Source organism: Hippocampus comes, unplaced genomic scaffold (assembly GCF_001891065.2).
Source record: "Hippocampus comes isolate QL1 unplaced genomic scaffold, H_comes_QL1_v1.1 scaffold17, whole genome shotgun sequence".
Taxonomy (NCBI): domain Eukaryota; kingdom Metazoa; phylum Chordata; class Actinopteri; order Syngnathiformes; family Syngnathidae; genus Hippocampus; species Hippocampus comes.
The window spans coordinates 2,613,138-2,625,726 of record NW_017805002.1 but is presented as its reverse complement, the minus strand read 5'-3'; the positions used below and the strand labels follow the sequence as shown (position 1 = coordinate 2,625,726).

The following is a 12,589-nucleotide window of genomic DNA, read 5'->3' as shown; positions in this document are numbered from 1 at the left end:
TGAGCTGTGAAATTGATTCACAAGAAAGAAAAAGGGCTCTGACTCTGGATTTGTCAGTGTGGAAAATGTGATCGGAGAGTGTAAAAGAATCACACAGATATTAGCAGATTATGAGAACTATCTGGAGATTATGTTCCAGTTTTTCAAAAAGGTTATCTCTCGTCAGCTAGCTTAGCGTGCACCCTCCAGACAGTGAACTGAGATATGGCAGATAAATGGGTTTTAGTGCTAGCGACACACTGCGAACGTCTCACTTTTTAAGGAGCTTTTCATCCTCAGTGCATGAGAAACCCAAGAAGCCCATACATTCTTGCCGTCATCATTATTTTTAGCGGCTACCCACCAAAACTGCTGACAAACACACCAGTGTTGGACTCGAGATTCTTGCTGGCTCTGTTCCAATATTGAATTATCATAAGAAAGGTGAACCACTTCGACAGAAGGATGACTTCTACGAACCCAAGACTAACCATACCCCTCACCATCTCACAGCTCCAGCCCCACGAACCCAAACGCTACTGATACTAATCCTTAAACCTTTCATGCACCCTGTAACCTGACAAAATGATAAACTGTCCACTGCAGTAACCGCCAAGACCCTGAAAGGGTTAAATACACTCAAAATTTTTGACTGGCAGCAAGGACGCCAGTCATTTACTCTTATTTTACATTAACAGAATAGTACGGTACAGTCAAACCTCGGTTTTCGAACGTCTCTGTTATCGACCAAATCGGTTTTCAACCAGAAAATTCGAGATTTTCATGCCTCGGATTTCGACCGAAAACCGGTTTTCGACCAAACCTGAATACGCCACTTGACTCCTCTCGGCTTCCTTAAATGAGGAAGTGACGCTTCCTCGTGTAGCGTTCATTGTGAGCAGACGTGTTTGTTGTGATTTACGCAAATCAGACTGTTTTTATGTTATTTCTGCATAGTGTAATTAGCCCCTAATCATGGGCTAATAAAATAGTTTCGGATTTCGAACAAATCACTTTTCGAACAGCCTTCTGGAACAGATTATGGTCAAAAACCGAGGTATGACTGTATATTAAATGACAGTATGTAGTATAGAATAATGGGCGGTATGGTCATTTTACACCGCGTTTATTATTAACTTCAATTCATTCCTATACTACTGTATTTTGGATTACAGTATATGACAATAGGATAACTGTATGATGTTTTGTTTTGTTTTTTTGTTTTTGTTTTTTTTTACAGTACACTCCAGTTTACATATTAAATCTGCTATTTACTGATGCATCAGATTTTATGTCACACACTCAAAGCGCTAACAATGGATATTCATGAACTCACACTCTGGTGTGGGAAAACAACATTTGTAGCGACAATGACATATGACCTAAACAGAGCAGAATTTGAACAGCGGACGATTTGTGCTAACCCCGGAGCCACAGGCCGTCTGATGTTTAAGATTTCTTATATTCCACTCATGACGGTCCGGTGGTCGACTCGTTAGCACATCGGCCTCACAGTGCAGAGGTGAAGCGTTCGATTCCGGCTTCAGCCTTCCTGTGTGGAGTTTGCGTGTTCTCCCTGTGCCTGCGTGGGTTTTTTCTGGGTACTCCGGTTTCCTCACACATTCCAAAAACATGCGTGACACATTTGTTTTTCGTTTTTTTGGTCCAATATGGCTCTTTCAACATTTTGGGTTTGACCCCTGGGCTAAGCAGATCAGAAAATGGATGGATGGAAGTATGCATGTATTTTACTTCAATTGTGTGCCTTTACCAAAAGCCTATCACAAACGCATCCAGCAACATGTATGAACTATTATTTGCCTGTCTGAGCCAACTCGGAAAAACAAGTACCAGGTTAAAGTGTAGCTCCGACATCCCGACGGAGCAATATTGTAAAGTTAAAAACAAAGCGGAACATATTTTTTGTCAAGCAGTGGAGATTTTAATGGGGTGCCTCCTCTTCACCTCTTGACAGAAAATAGAGTTTTATACTATCAAATTACAGTTTGCTCTTCTTAACCGAGCATTGACTGTTGAACTATAATTAGCATTTTTTTAAAGGAAATATAGTAAGATACAGTTCTAGCATCAGAAATTTCCAGCATTTATGCTGTTGTATTGCAGTTATTTCCTCTTCTTGTTGACTGAGTGATTCACATGCTGTGGATTAAAATTTAACAGTTTTAATACAACAACAACAACAAAAGAACAAATCGATACTGTTGTAAATTCACTGTAAATTTACAGAATTGCGTTACTGTGCAGCCCTAATCCCCTCACCAACCCTCACCCTATTAACCCTAAAACTAAACCCGATCAGCTATCACACTAATATGGAGCACTGACCCAACCATTCATGAACCCCAACCATACTAACCCAAACTCTATTGAAGTTAACTCCTGACCGACCTTAATTGGATTAAACCTAAACGAAACTTATATAAGTCTAACCACTACTTCGGAAGGGTCAATATGGCCTAAGATTAATATCGGGTTTAATTGAATCCTTTCATGGTAAAGGTATATATATATAGATATATATATATATATCTATATATATATATATCTATATATATATAGATATATATATATCGCAATATTAATTCAAGTATAATTAAGTGTAAAAATTCGAATGGAAGTCAAAGTAAAACAACCCAAACAAGAAACCTTACCCTACTTTTTAGTCCTACCTATTTTAAACTTGTACCTACCCCTCCCCCAACCATAACCGCAGTACGCATAACTCTAAACCTGACACCAAAATAAATAGAAGTCGATTCCTTGTCTTTCTTCATATACACATTTTTACCGAACGTTTCACCTATCGTCATCACACTATACTGTAAATTCAGTCATCATAGAATTCACGCCGTCCAGGAAATACAGCTGTAGCTCTTGTTTCATGCATGCGGACAGTTTCAATATCTTGCTGTGGGCTGATGCAATTATATGGAGTGGGATGAAGTGCAACCTGGAGACAACCTGTCTGGTCAGATGAAACCTGCACACACACTGTTGAAATAAATTCATTTAAGGTTTGATGGATCAATAAAGTAGCCTCTTATCTTGTCTCATCTCATAAGGACTTGGTGCTTTCCTACTGTAGTTCCATGTAAGTTTTCCTGTGAAACTCCTGATAAACGCACACACACACACACACACACACACACACACACACACACACACACACACACGCACACACACACGCACACACACACACACACACACACACTATTTAAAAGTATTTCAAAGTATCAAATAATGTTTGAGGCACATTTTCCTGAAAATATTATCAAACTTTGGAGTTGAGAGGTTCCACACTGCAGGTTTTGAAAAACGGACATGCTGTTATTATAGATAACAGTCCAATATGGTCTTTAGCGTATCTTCCTGTTTGGTGAGGGGTAACTTTTCTCGCTGGTTTGCCAGACTTTTCAAAGCAGCAGCACACCCACACTCACACAGACACACACAAACACAGACACACACGCGTGCGCACACACACACACACACACACACACACACACACACACACACACACACACACACACACACACAGCGACCCCTCATTCTCCCGCCCCACCTCAAAAAAACTCAAAGGGGGCCGAATGAAAGTCAAGAGTCCCTTTAGGCAAGTGTCTCTGCTCGGCAGATGTCTGAGGATTGAGGTTAGCGAGATAAAAGTGCCGTGCGACACTTTTAATGGTCACTATAACATATTCATTCTCCAAGTTGTGTCACTGAAACCCAACATATGTACAAATCCAACACTATTGTCACAAAAAGAACACTTAGCCAATAATTTAAAGCATGCGGATCATCGATGCCCCACATCCGATAAACGCAGCATTACAATTGATACTCATCAAAGGTATGATTTGACAGTTTGATAGACATTTTATTTTTTTTGTTTGTTGTTAAGATCTAGAATCTCACCACTGTTACTCAAAGACCACTTTTTCAGTTTCTTGGGGAGCACCAGAGGTCAGAGGGGCTGACACTAAAATGACCCGAGGATTAAGATTTAACCCTAACTCTACTAGCAATAGTCAAGTCAAGACAAGTCAAGTACAACTTTATTGTCAAATGTGCTGTACAGCACAGATGAAATTTCTTCCCTCTCACAACAAGAGGAGCCGCTGCGGGTTCCCGCGCCGCCATCAAAAGAAAAAGTTCACATAAAATGACAAAATAATACAAGATAACACATTAGACACAGACAATCGTGCAATCTTAACCACTGTCCTGCATACACTTTGTTGTCTGAAGCAGTTATAGATGAAAGAGGAGCGAATCAAAATGTCCTTTTCACCAGTGGATCAAAGACGTCATGCTGCAATGTGCACACGTGTGCTACAAGCTAAGCTTGAAAGCAACAAGATGCTGTAGCATCCATTAACGAAAAAGAGGTTGGCTCTCTTCTCCTGTCCCATGTAAATCCGCTTCAATTCCAAACCGCGACTCCCAGTTCAACATACGCATCGGCGCTCTGCGCTGACGCTCCTTTCTTCTCGTCGTCGGCTCCTCAAGCCATGCATCCATCCAGTCGCAGACTGTCCATCAGCACCAACCTTTCCACTGAACAAAGCGGGGCTGTGATAATGCTGCCGACTTCAGGCGCGAACCACAAGTGCCCCGGGGCTGTCCAGCAGCGACAGTCAAATAGCACATCCAACCCAACCCTAACTCTAGCAACCCATCTAAAACCAACGCATAAACCTCGCAATCCTAACCCTACAAACCATAACTCCTATCCCGATTTACTCTAACCCAGATTATCCAAAATTTTTAAACCCCTAATCTGCACTAACCCTGACCTCTGATCCTAGCAACCCTACACGGCAAACTACAAAGTATAACTCCTCGCCCCTTTTACTAGAACCCCAACTAACCATAACGACTAACCCTAATGCACCTAAGCGCCATGAAATGGAAACTCTAATCCAAGCAATCTGAATCCATCCTAACCTCTAACCCGGTCCGAGTCGACTGTAAACCTACATAAACATATGACTCCTATCATAGCGCTAACCACGAATCCCAGCCACCTTAATTTGGGTTGGAATACTCAGGATGTCCATTTATAGCATTCAACATTGGTTTAAACGCGGCCTGTTGCCCAGAGCCAAGACAATTTGACGGGTATTAAGCCTTTTAAAAAAAAGGAAAAAACTCCCAGTGAGAGGCTCTTTTTGTTTCCTTGAATAGTTTTTAAACTCTCTCACATTTATGGATTAAACATTTAATTGACATTCTGCCAAAGTGACAAGTAGATATTAATTAGAATTGAAAGGAAAAAAAGATAGCTCGCACAGAGCACGACTTCAAATGAATAATTTATCTACACGAACGCTGCACAAACCAACCACCCACGCACACTGGCACACACACGCACACACAAACACACGCACACGCGCGCACACACACAGTTGAGTTTGTGAGTTCGCGTGAAAGAATAATAATTGCCTTAAATTGCTACTCTGCATATTTTAATAATATGGAATGTGGATCAGTGGGGATTTTTTTTCGGTGCGTGAATAAGTGAGCAATTAAAGTGCAAGTCATGGATGTGGACATGACTGATAGCTGGCAGGAGGAAATGCAAAGAATAACATTATACAATCGAGGCAGAGGTCATAAACACCCTTGAAATCATTGTGGCGAAGCATAACGCTCCTAAGACACTTACTCGTGGAAGTCTTGCCTGCATGTGGTGATGGAGTTTTAAGAACCTTGGGTAGGATGTGCAAAATCTGTCTCATTCTTGCTTTAACATGGAACGAATCCTAAAAGTGTGAAGATGATTTTTTTGGAATGAAGACTATATTTGCTGAGATGACTTTTTCGATGAATACTTACCGATGTTACGTGTAGTTTTTGTAGCACTAAATTTAAGACCAAATAAAATGAGGGATCAAATAAAAATATGGCGGAACAATTACGTGCCCAGAACACAACATTGCAAAGTGATCATCCCGTCCATATACTGGAAGGCTAACTGACGTCTGCACAAAAGCTGTTTAGAACATGCAGGAAGATTCCACACGTAAATTCATTTTAGAAACAGGTTTTGTGCCTCGCTCAGTGCTACTGTTTTGATTGTCAAAGAAGTTCAAATGGGCTCAGCAGTTAAGTCTGGATTAGCAGTAATGACTATAGTTTCAACAGAGTTCTGAGGTTCAAAGTTTGAATCTTGGCTCTGGCTTTCCTGCATGGCCTCATTGTGCTTGCGTAGATTTTCTCCAGGTACTCCGGCTTCATTCCATATACTACAAACATGCATTATCGATTCCTTGAAGACTCTCAATTGTCTGTAGGTGCCAATAATTGTCTGCATATATATGCCCAACCGTTGGTTGTGACCAGTCCAGGCTCTCATGCAAAATCGGCTAGGAAAGGCTGACTTTGGAAGGATTGATGATTCATTAGAATCATTAATAGAAGTGGATATAGGGACCATGCTAATGCAATCTTCATACAGTTCAGATCTATAAAATGCAATTACCGAATTTTCCGCACTATAAGGTGCACCTAAAAGCATTAAATTTTCTCAAAAGGCGAGAGTGCACCCTATAATATATAACAGTCTCTTTATATTCGCCAGTGAGTTGTTTCCATGTTCGTGTTCCTATGCCATTCAGTGGTTTATTAGCAGGAACCAATTGGAACCTAAAAGGGTTCTGCCTGAAACTAATTGACAACACACACTCAAACAGACAACTACTTTGTGAACTCTGCGCAGCCATTATGAAATGAAGACACTACCAAAGGCATAGTTAACTATTGCCTAAACGAAGGAAGAAGGAGACAAGCAAGACTTGTGGATGTGAGCCCATGAGGTTTGGGTGCCTTTTTGTTGAATCAATTGTCTTCATAACTTTTGTCATTCATTTATTGTTTTGTGATGCCATTTGTACGTATTTATATGTCAGTGTTTGTGACCAGTTTTGTTACAGCTGCAGCGGTTGTGAAGGCTCTCTATAAAGCTCTATTGTATTGTATTGTATTCCCTTTAGCATAGCACCATCTAGTGAATGCATAAAGCAACCACAGCCACTATTGTAGCGTCTATTTTAATGCACATTATAAAGCAGTGCATCCTATATCTGAAAACAGTTTCAAAACAGGCCATTCAGTGAAGGTGCGCTTTGTAATCCAAAGCACCCTATAGTGCAGAAAATACGGTAATTGGTGGAAAATAACCTCTTCAAAATGATGTATCAATCACCATCTTTTACCAAATAGCTTGCAAAAGAGATTTAAAGAGACAAAGTGTGCACTTTTTTTTTTCCCCATACCAGATCCATAGAACAATACAAAAGGAAAGGTGCATTTCAATCCAAGGCATCGTTTTTTGGAACAAGCTTGACTAAAAACAAATCAATCCGTTTGTGTTTTCAAAAAATTGTTTAATGTGCAATTACACACAAAAAAGACATTTGATAGTCGTAAACATAGATTATGAATTAGAAATTAGGAGATTGAATCAATTTTGTTATGTATTGTAACATTATGTTTGCAAGTATGCCTTGACTGTCGTATAATAAATAATAATATTTAAAAAAAAATTATGTTTACATTCATAAAGACAAATGCAGACGATGCTATGTTTAACTGTTTCCTTTGGAGGCATGATTGGACAACTGTGTTTATTTATTTTTTAGTTTTTGCACCACATACTGGTTTTCCTTGAAGACATTTTGACAGATCAACAGCAAAAACAAATGATTGAATACAATTCACCCTTACAAGAAAGGTAGTTGTTCTCACTAGAGGTAGATTTTGCATTTATTTCTCTTCAACGAGCAGGTCCTATCTTTGGATAATATTTTGTTCTTTTAAAAAAAAAAAAAAAAAAGCCCTCTCAAGGGTTGCACCTAACACCAGGTGCTTGCTGAACTACTTCATGTGTCAAAGCAGTTCAGATGGCTTCATTGCCTCATTTGCAAGACTTCCACGACATATTACTCAGAGCGAGTTTGGTGCAGTGCGAGTGAGCCAACGAGAAAAAAACAAACAAACAAAAAAAATCTGAAGGGGAACTGCAACTCATTTTTAAATAAATACAGCTTTTATTTTTTGTAATAGCCGTAAGCTATTTTTCGCTCACTATTTGGCTTGCTACCATTTTCTAAGACACTCTCCAAACATGCTCAATTTCTTTCCTCATTTTTTTTGTGGGCTGACTTTTTTAATGTTTCACGTGACCAAGATGAGCGTTTTGGCAGAGGCACAGGTGGACACCCCTGATTTTCCAGACAAACCTCTTTTAGGCTTTTTTTTCAAATTAATTTTTTTTTTGTATGGACTCTGTGTGTGGTGTGGTACTAAATGACCGGTGGTTTGGTGGCTGCATTTGAGGGACAACATTTATTTGGTGAAAATCGGTAGAGGATGCATCAGTGGCGTGCCAACTCACCTTTAAAGTTGAGGCGACGTATGTGCTTGAGCAGGTGTGTGCCATTGATGGGCTCCATCTTGGCGCAGAGGCCCACCTTGCCCGGGCACAGCTCCTGGTGCATATTGTGTAAGGCGTGAGCCATGGAGTAGACGGCGTCAATCACGAACTGCACCTTGCCTTCCTGCTCATAGTTGGAGTCCTTCCCGATCCGCTCTTGATCTACAAGAAATTAGTGGATTAGGAAAATGAATAAAGAAACCTCCATGACTTCATATTGACAGACTTTACAAGACTTTTATCTTAGAGCCAGTCTGAAAATTGAGTGGCTTTTGGTAGAATGCACGTCTCCACCAAGGGAACTTATCTAAGTCAAGTCAATGTATCGACTGCCATTTCACAAAACCGAAGTTCTCTCAACTCACTTTTAGCAGGTCAAGAAGAAAATTCCTCATACAGTGTGGCAGGGCTGGCCTATGGCTAAAAGAACCACTAGGTGGGAGCACATTAATTCCTGTGTTGCAATATGTACAACACTGCATGTATATGTACAACTTTTTATGCCACTAGCCGGCCTTGAGTCAACCTACTACAGTCATACCTCGGTTTTCGATCATAATTCGTTCCAGAAGGCTGTTCGAAAACCGATTTGTTCGAAAACCGAAACCACGCTCTTTAAAAAAAAAATCTTTATTGAACATGTCTGCTCACAATGGAACGCTAAATGAGGAAGCGTCACTTCCTCGTGTAAGGAAGGCGAGAGGAGCCAAGTGGCACATTCAAGTGCGCTCAGTTTGGTCGAGAACCGATTTTCGGTCGTAATCCGAGGCATAAAAACCTCGAAATCTTTGGTCGAAAACCGATTTGGTTGAGAACAGAGACGTTTGAAAACCGAGGTTTGACTGTACAGTGTATTTGACCAATATAAGATGACTTATGCTCTAGGAGCCTTGTTTTGGGCATCAAGTCTCGACAATCCATCCTCACCGGGAGTAACATTTCGAATGTCCCGGAATCATTCACATTTTAAAATTTCAGTTGCCTGTGCCATTGCCCGAAATAAGCGGAGCGAGTGTCACACGTGCGCCGTGTGCACACAGCGCCGATCGAAAGTGTTGCTGAGCTTTAGTTCAATCAATTAACACTTGCCTCAGTGCGCAACACTTAAGATTAAATAGTACAAAGGAGGTGAGTTGACCTGTAGGACAAGAGTGCCTTGTTTGACGAGCGCACTACCGGCTTCGGCCGACAGCAGGCACAAAGTCAGTGAAGTCATAATTGGGTGCAACAGAATACATTTATTGCCAAAACGGACGCATCTATGGAGCAAATGGGAAGAACTAGCTCAGAATAAGTTTGTGTTTACTTGAGGGTGTCTGTTTGCTTATTCCCTGAAAAGGCAGATCATCTCGTTTGATTATTCCTTTTTATCTTGCTCAGTTTTTCTGTAAATTAAAAAAAACATGAATGACAATAAAAATAATTTTGTTTTCGCCCTCAAAAAATAATTTTGCAGAAATAATTTTACAGTACATAACTATTCCAGAAACATGGTTATTACATCCATCCATACATTTTCTGATCCGCTTATCTTCGTGCTGGAGCCTATCGCAGCTGTCTTCGGGCAGTAGGCAGGGGACACCCTGAACTAGTTGCCGGCCAATCGCAGGGCACACAGAGACGAACAACCATCCGTGCTCACAATCACACCTAGGGACAATTTAGAGTGTTTAATCAGCCTGCCATGCATGTTTTTGGAATGTGGGAGGAAACCGGAGTACCCGGAGAAAACCCACACAGGCCCAGGGAGAACATGCAAATTCCACACGGAAAGACTGGAGCCAGAATCGAACCCTGCGCCTTTGCACTGTGAGGCCGACGCGCAAACCAGTCGACCAACGGGCCACCCTGGTATTTACCAGTTTTGCTAATCTAGGTCAAAATTTGGTGCCGGTCTATTGCATTTCTTCAGCACTGTGCAGTATATATTCATAGCTTCCTCTGAAGTTGGTTTTATAATTTTGTCCTAAAATTTACTAACAGAACAGAGGCAGAGACATAATTTCCCCGGTTGAGGTAAACACGCATGTTTCTACCTGAGACAATAGTTAGAGTCAATGTCTTGAGCCTATACTCAACGACTTCATCTGTCCCTGTGTCACTTAGTGGAACAGAGCATTGTAGACAGTGCAATTCCGTGCCAACCCCGCTCAGAATGATGCGATACCTGCATCGGCCCTCTACGGGTTCTCTTATTGTCGTTGTAGAGAGAGGGCCTTGCCTATCGCAATTAGCTGCAAGCTAAATATGTGGAGCTTTGCTGACAAGAGAATCAATTCCAATATGTGAAGTGCAGGTCGGAGGTTGTTCCTTCGTTTTTTTTCTTTTTTTTTTTTTTTTTTATGTCCTGCGGGAAATCTTATCAGCGAAAGGGGGAAAATCTCCTTCTTGTCTCCGCAGAAGGATTACAAGGATTTGTGTGAGAATTACTTAGTAAAGTCTACATGTTCATTTGCCATTATCTTTTACCTTCAGTGCATACTTGTCATTTTTCATTAACTTCAAATTCTATAGCTCTCACGGTTCGCAGACGCCAGAGCTGGGGTTGGAATTCACTCACAGAGCCCTAGCGAGAGAAATTAGGCACGCAGCAAATGTGGACATACATTTGCTCAGATAATCCACTCAATGTAATAACTTGCGAAGAGTGCATTAATCCCGACCCAGGATGATGCAAAATTGTTTTTTTTTTTTTTTTGAGGGCGGTGATGATTAATTGCTTGGAGGTGCACACGACGGACTTCAAGAAGCAGATTCAACACGCCAATCCTAACATATCCGCCCCCACCACAAAAGACAAAAGAAGTGTGGATTAAGCATTGACTAATTAGCAGCGACGAGGTAATCGCCGAGCTGCAGCGACTAATATGGCAGTTTGAAAAGGAATTGCCAGTCAACAGGTGGGTGACTCGCTCTCTTTTCAATTATTTTCAATGAGCGAAGACTGTGGGGAAAAAAGTGTTGCGCAAAGCTATCTTGATTTATATATATATTCTCGGACTGGGTCGCCAGGAAGGAAAGACACCCTTGACCAAATTCTCCTGAATTTATCGTCAATGTGGTCAAACCCCCACGGGGGGGGGGGGGGGGGGGGGGTGTTCTTTCTTTTTTGCATGATTGTTAATGACCTAAGCAGAATGGCGGACGAGTGGTTGGCATGTCTGCCTCACAGGTCTCAAGTTTGGGGTACTTCAGCTTCTGCCCACATTCCAAAAATAAACATTCAGTTCATCCATCCATCCATCCATCCATCCTCACAAGGGTCGCGGGGGGTGCTGGAGCCTATCCCAGCCGTCTTCGGGCACTAGGCGGGGGACACCAAGAACCGGATGCCAGCCAATCACAGGGCACGCAGAGACGACCGACCATCCACGCTCACACTCACACCTAGGGACAATTTTGAGTGTCAGTCAGCCTGCCATGCATGTTTTTGGAATGTGGGAGGAAACCGGAGTACCCGGAGAAAACCCACGCAGGCCCAGGGAGAACATGCAAACTCCACACAGGGAGGCCGGAGCTGGAATTGAACCCAGTACCTCTGCACTGTGAGGTCAACGCTCTAACCACTGTGCCACCGGCCCGCCACATTCAGTTCATTGAAGGCAAAATTAAATTGTACATAATTATGAAAAAAAATGCCATTGCCTTTACCTGTCACATATTTTCTCAACTCAACTGTATTTATAGAGCACTTTAAAACAACCCCCGCTGTATACAAAGTGCTGTACATGGAGCAAATATCACATATACAACAATCAACAATAAAACAATAAATTAATAATGAAGACAGTAGAAAGCACAAAGCAGCAAAACTCAGATCATGTCTGAGTCATGCTGAGTCAAAAGCCAAAGAATACTAATGAGTTTAGAGATGAATTTTAAAGATGGGCAGCAAGGGGGCTTGCCGACTGTTCAGTGGGAGCTCATTCCAAAGAGAGGGACCAGCAACGGAAAAGGCTCGGGACCTCTCAGTCTCCGCTTAGTTCTTTGTACCTCTAATAGTTCTCTGGTCCACAGACCTGAGGCACCGGGCAGGCGTGTAGGAATGAACGATCTTAGAGAGGTCAGGTGGAGCGAGACCATTTAAAGATTTGAAAACAAATAATAGGATCTTAAAAAGAACTCTAAAATATGTATAGGGAGCCAGTGAAG

At 41.5% G+C, this 12,589-nt stretch overlaps 1 protein-coding gene across 1 annotated transcript in view; it reads right to left on the bottom strand.

Annotated features, from left to right (window-relative positions):
* The window catches only part of LOC109507780 (metabotropic glutamate receptor 4-like), a 250,799-nt gene that overhangs the window by 30,202 nt on the left and 208,008 nt on the right, over positions 1–12,589 (bottom strand). The window contains exon 7 of the mRNA XM_019857434.1: positions 8,399–8,599. Coding sequence (XP_019712993.1) covers positions 8,399–8,599 — 201 coding nt within the window. The remainder of the gene's footprint in view (positions 1–8,398; positions 8,600–12,589) is intronic.